Source organism: Thamnophis elegans, chromosome 8 (genome assembly GCF_009769535.1).
Source record: "Thamnophis elegans isolate rThaEle1 chromosome 8, rThaEle1.pri, whole genome shotgun sequence".
NCBI classification, from domain to species: Eukaryota; Metazoa; Chordata; class Lepidosauria; order Squamata; family Colubridae; genus Thamnophis; species Thamnophis elegans.
This window is the reverse complement of record NC_045548.1, coordinates 30,787,723-30,796,141: the sequence shown is the minus strand read 5'-3', so window position 1 is coordinate 30,796,141 and position 8,419 is coordinate 30,787,723. Positions and strand designations below refer to the sequence as shown.

General features: G+C 47.1%; 1 protein-coding gene across 1 annotated transcript; it reads left to right on the top strand.

Moving 5' to 3' along the window:
- Positions 1 to 6,130: 6,130 nt before the first annotated feature.
- Positions 6,131 to 6,583, top strand: LOC116512577 (ubiquitin-60S ribosomal protein L40-like). The gene has a single exon (XM_032223140.1). It carries the CDS (start codon positions 6,162 to 6,164, stop codon positions 6,546 to 6,548), a length of 387 nt encoding a protein of 128 aa, XP_032079031.1. The 5' UTR covers positions 6,131 to 6,161; the 3' UTR covers positions 6,549 to 6,583.
- Positions 6,584 to 8,419: the final 1,836 nt, after the last annotated feature.

The window sequence follows — 8,419 nt, the reverse complement described above, 5'->3', positions numbered from 1 at the left end:
AGAGCTCCGCTTGTCTAGATTTAAAGGGCCGGAAGCCCTCTGCCACCTTGTCTGTGGGCCATCCCCTCAAGACCCAGGAAGCGACCTGGGAGAGGATTGGATCGGCCTTAGTGTAGGCCGCGACATCCGCGGCAGAGATGGGGAGGCCGGAAGATGCGATGGTGAGGATAGAGAGGCTGGGCACAGGGGCGGTATCAGTCTCCGGCAAGGGGCAGCGGCTCAGGGCATCAGCGTGCCCTAGCTGCTTGCCCGGACGGTACTGCAGCGTATACGAGTACGCCGCGAGGAACTCCGTCCATCGTGTCATGCGGGGGGAGAGGATGGGGGGGGGTCGGCTTGTCACCCGCCAGAAGCCCAAGGAGTGGCTTATGGTCAGTGACAAGAGTGAAGGGCCGACCATAGAGGTAATCGTGGAACCTCTTAATCCCGGACACTGCAGCCAGAGCCTCCTTGTCGATCTGGCTGTAATTTCGCTCCGCCGAGGAGAGTGTCCGGGAATAAAAGGCCACCGGGGCCTCCCAGCCATTCGGGAGGACATGGCTCAGGACCGCCCCGACCCCGTAGGGGGAGGCGTCACACGCTAACGTCAGAGGCATCCTGTCATTGTATTGAATCAGGACTGCCGCTGACGTCAGAGTTTCTTTGACAGCCGCGAACGCATGCGCTTCGCGGCTCCCCCAGCGCCAGGCCGCGGATCGGTCGAGCAACCGATGAAGCGGCTCGGCTAGTGACGCCTTGTGAGGTATGAAGGGGGCGTAGAAATTCAGGAGCCCTAGGAACGCCTGCAGCTCCGCCTTGGAGGTGGGTGCCGGGGCGTTCCTAATGGCTGCAACCTTTGAAGGCGTGGGGTGGATGCCTTGGGCATCAATCATGAAGCCCAAGAATTCCACCTTAGGGACAGCAAACGAGCATTTGCTGCGTTTAAGTTTTAGGCCCGCGCCCCTGAAACGACTGAGGACCTTCCTGAGTATCTCGATGAGTTCTGAGCGGCTGGAAGCAGCGATCAGAACATCATCGAAATACAGTACAACGCCCGGTAGCCCATGGAGCAACCGCTCCATGAGGCTTTGGAAGATCCCCGGGGCTACGGAAACGCCGAATTGAAGGCGGCGACAACGAAAAGCCCCACGATGGGTGACGATGGTCTGGGCAGCCGCCGCATCATCATCCACCGGGAGCTGTTGATAGGCCTGCGCCATATCCAGTTTGGCGAATGTGCAACCCCGCCCCAGGGAGTGGAGCAGGTGTTGCACTACAGGGACTGGATAGGGGTTTGCCTGAAGGGCCAAGTTGATCGTCGACTTGTAGTCGGCGCAGATCCTCACCGACCCGTCCGGCTTGATTGGGAGGACAATGGGTGTCTCCCAACGAGAATGGTCCACGGGCTCGATGACTCCCTGCGCCAAAAGTTTATCAAGTTCGGCGTCAACCTTGGCCCTCAAGGCAGAGGGCACCCTGCGGGCTTTCAGCCTAATGGGAGCAACCTGGGGATTGAGGCTTAAAGAGATGTGGGTGCCTTTATAGCAGCTGAGCTGGCCATCGAAGACATCAGCAAATTCCTTTAATATGTCTTCTATGGAAGAGGGGACTACCCGGTGCACCCCCCCAATGGACAATCCCAGGGCAGGGAACCAATCCAGGCCCAAGAGGGCCGGTAGGTCGTCCCTAACAATTAAGATGGGCAATTTCCCTTGGAATGGCCCGTAGCGCACTGAGATAGGGAAGGAGCCCAGAGTGGGAATTAATTTCCCTTGGTAGTCCCGCAGGGAAACCTCAGAGGGCAGCAATTGGCTCTGGGAAACTTTTGGACAGAGGCGGGAGAAAAGGGACCAGGGCAAGAGAGACCGGGAAGAGCCGGAGTCCACCTCCATCCGGCAAGGCTGACCTTCCAGCTGGACGGAGGCTGCGACCTTCCGGGCTCCCGCAGCGGCTTGGTTAGCTATACAGTCAGAAGCATTCGGCTGACAGGTGGAGTAGCAGTCTTCAGCCCGCCGAGCGGGCCGCGGCTGCTGGCGGCGCGGCTGCACCTGGGACCGGACCGTAGGTTGCAGGAACGACGGTGCCGGCAGGAGGGCCCTGCAGACTTTAGCCAGGTGGCCTTCCCCTTTGCATCTGCGACAGATGGCAGTGCGGAAAGGGCAGGCCGTGCGGGTGTGACGGCCGCCACACCCCCGGCAGGGCACATTCGCACCGGTTTGCGCTGCTGACTGCGGCTGGGGCTTGCGCTTAGGTTGTGCCCTCATTTGTCCCACAAAGTCTTCCTCTGGGTCTTCGAAGGGCAGCTGGTCATCTATCATATGAGTTTGCGTTGGTGGCTCCGCCGGTGGCTGGTCAGGAGAAGCAAGTTGTAACCGCTCGATATTGGCCGTGGACTGCTCAGAGAGCTCAGCTGCTCTGGCAGTCTCCACGGCCTGGAGCAAGGTGATGTGGTGGTTGTGGAACATGCGGCTTCGCAGGTTGACGTCGCGGACCCCGCACACAAACTGTTCCACCAGATTTTCCTCTAGATTAGAAAAGTCACATTGAGCGGCCACCGTGCGCAGCGACTTGAGGAATTGGCTGATAGATTCATTCTTCTTCTGGACCCGGCGGCGAAATGCAAAACGGCGTGCGATCACGGATGGGGTGGGAGCGTAGTGGTTTTTCAGTCTTGACATCAGTTCGTCCCACCCCAGCTTATACGCTGGCCTCGGGGTGGCCAGGGCTCTTGCCGAGGCGAACATTGTAGGTTCGCAGCAGGAGAGGAAGAAGCTGCATTTCTCTTCCTCAGTCTGTGCCTGGTTTTTTGATGCTATCAAATAGCATTCAAACCTCTCCATAAACCCCTCCCAGGATTCTCCGGCAGAACCAAAGGGGGCGAACGGAGGGAGCACAGAAGTCATCTTGGCACAGTCTCGGCGGCGAGAGAGATCGATGAGGGGGAAGGAAAATTTTTTTCTTCTTTCTTCCGAGCAGCGTTCGTTGCCTGCCTGACACGGCGGCTGCTAACTAACCCCTCTCTCTCTCTTTTCACCCTAGCGTCGCGGAATCGCAGATCCCACCCTCGTCGCCAGTGTTAAGTCTGGAAGGAGGGACGCGACAACCAGGGTAACAGCAACAATAACTTCTTTATTACACTCAACGATGACAGCGATTCAAAAGGGCGCGGTGCACGCCAAGGTATTTATATTCACAGAACATCCAATAGGAACCCGGGACTTGGGCAGCAACTGCTGTCAAGTCCCGGTCCAATCAAAAGTAACTTTCGGCCGGCAACAGCTCCTGCTGTGTCCCGGCCAATCAGGAAGCAGCAGGCTGTTGCTGGCCTCTGAGAAGGTGCTGAACGAACAATAACTAGCTGAGCCTAATTTACATGGCTCATGAATATTTAACAACCCTAATAACAGGGGAGGGCCAAGAAAGGAGGGGAAGAAAGGAGCACGGGTTCTTATCACCTGCTCAGGCAAGTCTGTCCCCTTGTTTGCTGGTACACAGATAAACTGACCATGGATGCCTGTCAGATTTCTCAGTGGGGTTGGCTACCATGCATGCTCCAGGGGGCTGTGTGTTGTTGTATGAGTCTTTGGGATCACCTTAGCAAGCAAATAGCAAGAGCAAGAGCACTTAGATGTACATACTGCTTTACAGTGCTTTACAGCCTTCTCTAAGCGGTTTTCACAGAGTCAGCATATTGCCCCCAACAATTTGGGTCCTCATTTTACCCACCTCGAAAGGATGGAAGGCTGAGTCAACCTTCACCAACTGAAATTTTAACTGCCAAACTGCAACTAGCAGTCAGCTGAAGTAGCCTGCAGTACTGCACTCTAACCACTGTACCACTAAGGCTCAGATGAGGGGATGTTTCCTGTTTCAGGGGAAATATAGAGAGGAAAATGGACAGGAGATTCCTCATCCTTGTTGCAAGTTTCCACAAAGAGGGATGTGATGATCCAAGGCCAGGCTCTAAAACATGGGCAAACTAGATTGCACTGTGGGCTGTTCCCACCAATTCATCAGTGATAAGCCTTCATCACCAACAAAGACTTTTTTTTTACTGCAAAAGATTTAATTAAGAATCTAGAATTATATTTGCATTGGAACTCAGATCTACCTTTAATACTTTGATCTGGTGCATAACAAATTTAGGATTGGAACCTGGTGTCAAACCCATATACATATTCTTACAAAACCAGTTTTAGGCTAAGGCCAAGTAGGTGCTAGCTAAGATAACTGAAGCTTCCAGATTGACCATTTTTCTTTCCAAAAACAAAGGCTATTATATAAATGCAAATCTTTGCATTGGTAGAAGGTAGCATCATTGGTCAATGTGGCCTAGCATCACAAGTACCTTTGAAATGATACTGAATTATAGCTATTCCTGTCAAATCAACTGGAGAGAAGAGCTGAAGAAGCTTCTTGGATGAAAAGTGAAATGTCTTCAAAGAAAAACCAGAAAGTCCAGTTCTTAAAGAAGCGCTTTTGGGACAACAGGAGAATTTTTAACTAAATCATTTAACTAAAACATCAACTTTTTAAAAATGCACACTGATACCAATATAGATGCATGCAGTTAGTCTCTTAGTAGCATAGCGATATAGATAGATAGATAGATAGATAGATAGATAGATAGATAGATAGATAGATAGATAGATAGATAGATAGATAGATAGGCAGGCAGGCAGGCAGGCAGGCAGGCAGGCAGGCAGGCAGGCAGGCAGGCAGGCAGGCAGGCAGGCAGGCAGGCAGGCAGGCAGACAGACAGACAAGTAGATAGGTAGGTAGGTAGGTAGGTAGACAGACAGACAGAAAAATAGATGATAGATAGGCAGACAGATATTCTCTAAAGCTACTTTACTTTTTTCTAAGATTTATTTTCATAATTGCAATCTTTACTATATTTGTTATATCATAAGGATAATTTTAAAACACAAAAATAGAATGACTTGTCTAAATGTTTCTATTTTAAGACCTTATAATCACAATTCACTTATTTTATGATCTTGTGATAAACACTTCCACTCTATTTAGAGTGTATGTTTAGCATTCTGTTTCTATATTAGTTTATAGTTGCATAAATGAATTGTGCAAATTAAAAAGTATTTGGATATATATAAATCCCCCTTCCTTCTGCAATTCAGATTAAAGGAAAATCACTATACAGGTGAAACTCGAAAAATTAGAATATCGTGCAAAGGTTCATTTATTTCAGTAATGCAACTTAAAAGGTGAAACTAATATATGAGATAGACTCATTACATGCAAAGCAAGATAGTTCAAGCCGTGATTTGTTATGGCTTACAGCTCATGAAAACCCCAAATCTACAGGCTCAGAAAATAAGAATATTACATCCAATCAATAAAACAAGGATTGTACATAGAACAATATCAGACCTCTGAAAAGTATAAGCATGCATATGAACTCAGTACTTGATTTGGGCCCCTTTTGCAGCAATTATTGCCTCAATGCGAAGTGGCATGGAAGCTATCAGCCTGTGGCACTACTCAGGTGTTATGGAAGACCAGGATGCTTCAATAGCGGCCTTCAGCTCTTCTCATTGTTCGGTCTCATGTCTCTCATCTTTCTCTTGGCAATGCCCCATAGATTTTCTATGGTGTTCAGGTCAGGCGAATTTGCTGGCCAATAAAGCATAGTAATCCCATGGTCATTGAGACAGGTTTTGGTGCTTTTGGCAGTGTGGGCAGGTGCCAAATCCTGCTGGAAAATGAAATCAGCATCCTCATAAAGCTTGTCTGCGGAAAGAAGCATGAAGTGCTCCAAAATCTCCTGGTAGATGGCTGCATTGACCTGGACTTAATGAAGCACAGTGGACCAACACCAGCAGATGACATGGCTCCCCAAATCAACACAGACTGTGGAAACTTCACACTGGACTTCAAGCATCTTGCAGTGTGTGCCTCTCCATTCTTCCTCTGTACTTTGGGTCCTTGGTTTCCAAGTGAGATGTAAAACTTTCTCTTATCAGGGTAAGGAGAGGCTGCTGGAGGCGCGTGGAGGGTGGTCGAGCCGGGCCTTGTGTCGGGGGGGGGGACTACTTCTTTCTCAGCCCACTTTATAAAGAGTCCTTGCGTGACTCTCGACCTGGGGACAGCAAGACAACTTGAACACACGTCTGTCTTATTATCAACAGATACATTTTAACTAGGTAACTTCAGCTGCCATAATGCAGATTTTTGTGAAAACCCTCACTGGCAAAACCATCACCCTTGAGGTGGAGCCAAGTGACACAATTGAAAATGTCAAGGCAAAAATTCAGGACAAGGAAGGTATTCCTCCTGATCAGCAGCGTCTGATCTTTGTGGGAAAGCAGCTGGAAGAGGGACGCACACTCTCAGACTACAATGTCCAGAAAGAGTTCACCCTTCACTTGGTGCTGCATCTCTGTGGAGGAATTATTGAGCCTTTGCTCCGCCAGCTGGCCCAGAAGTATAACTGCAACAAGATGATCTGCCGCAAGTGCTATGCCCCCCTGCACCCCTGTGCTGTGAATTGTCGTAAGAAGAAATGTGGCCACACCAACAACCTGAGCCCAAAGAAGAAGGTCAAGTAAAGAGCATGGCAGGAACTGCCCCCATCTCTTCTCCTAGGACCTGGCTGTGGTGTTCCGCCAACGTGATTCATCTTCACCTCCTCTCATCAGAGGCCATTTTCCCCTGCCAGTTGGAATAAAACATTCAGTGCATAAAAAAAAGAAAAGAAAAAAAAGGGGGAAAAGTTGCTCTTATCAGAAAAGAGGACTTTGGACCACTGAGCAACAGACCAGGTCTGTTTTTCTTTAGCCCAGGTAAGACCCTTCTGACGTTGTTTGTTGTTCAGGAGCGGCTTGACAAGAGGAATACGACATTTGAAGCCCATTTCCAGGATCCGTCTGTGTGTGGTGGCTTTTGATGCACTGACTCCAGCCTCAGTCCACTCCTTGTGAAAGTCCCCAACACTTTTGAATGGCCTTTTCCTGACAATCCTCTCCAGGCTCCGGTCATCCTTGCTGCTTCTGCATCTTTTTCTTCCACACTTTTCCCTTCCACATAACTTTTCTGTTAATGTGCTTTGATACAGCACTCTGGAAACATCCAACTTCTTTTGCAATTACCTTTTGAGGCTTTCCCTCCTTATGGAGGGTGTCAATGATGGTTTTCTGCATAACTGTCAGGTCAGCAGTCTTTCCCATGATTGTGATTCCTACTGAACCAGACTAGGAGACCATTTAAAGGCTCAGGAATCCTTTGCAGATGTTATGGCTTAATTAGCTGATTAGAGTGGGACACTTTGAGCCTAGAATATTGCACCTTTTCACAATATTCTAATTTTGTGAGATTGTGGATTTGGGGTTTTCATGAGCTATAAACCCTAATCATCAGAATTATGACAAATAATTCTTGAACTATCTTGCTTTGCATGTAACGAGTCTATCTCATATATTAGTTTCACCTTTTAAGTTGCATTACTGAAATAAATGAACTTTTGCACGATATTCTAATTTTTTGAATTTCACCTGTATATGACTCTAAACCAAGACTATACAAAAACAGACAAAAATAATAAAGTATAGCAAGAAATGTGGCCTGGCCAAGCTTTTAAAATACATAAATATTGGTAAACCTTATTACAACCATGTCAATGTTTTCTAGCTTAAGAAAGAAATGAGAATGATTGTGAATTATTGTAAAGTCTTTTCAGCCTCCTTGTATTTCCTGACCATAACCAAAGGGAAATAAATTTGAATTCCTTGTATTCTTTTATCTAATCTTAGTCCTGTATAAATACCCCCTTGCAAGTCATCCTTGAAATTCCTTTTCAAATACGTAAAAATATAATTGCATGAAGTCCTGTTGCTAAAGTTTGGGGTGGAGCAATTGGTCATTCTAGAAGTATTAGTTATGACTTTAATTTCTTATAAATTGATACAGCTATATTTTAATTTAAAAGGAAATCTGGGCTAACATCATGATCATCAATATCATCATCAATAAACAGTATTGTACAAAAACCTGTATGCTTCCTGGATATAATAAATTCACTGCTGTTAGAGTCTCAAAGTAGATGTTCGAGAAATTTCAACTTGGCATAACTTGCCTAAAATAAAGTTGTGTAATTGTTCATAAATCATAATCATCCCATTGTTTGGATTTATATCAACATTTGTCATTTACAGTGAGGTCAATAAAGTTGGATTCTATAAAATATATTAAGTCTCTTTTCAACAGATGGGAAATTTCAACTTTCAGTTGCTTCCAAAGTTTCTACACCTTTTTCTCACTGCAGTCCTTCTCCAGGATTTTAAAAGGAGAGTTGATCTTTAAGAAATGCATGTGATATTAGTTTTCCATTTTAAAATAATCACATTATTGCAGACATTTTAATAGCTGTAGAGGTTGCTATGTATTAACATGATTCATGGTCCTTGACAGCAGTGTCTCCGAG

Coding starts and splice junctions, on each gene's coding strand:
- LOC116512577 (XM_032223140.1), top strand. CDS start 6,162: ATGCAGATTTTTGTGAAAACCCTCACTGGCAAAACCATCACCCTTGAG.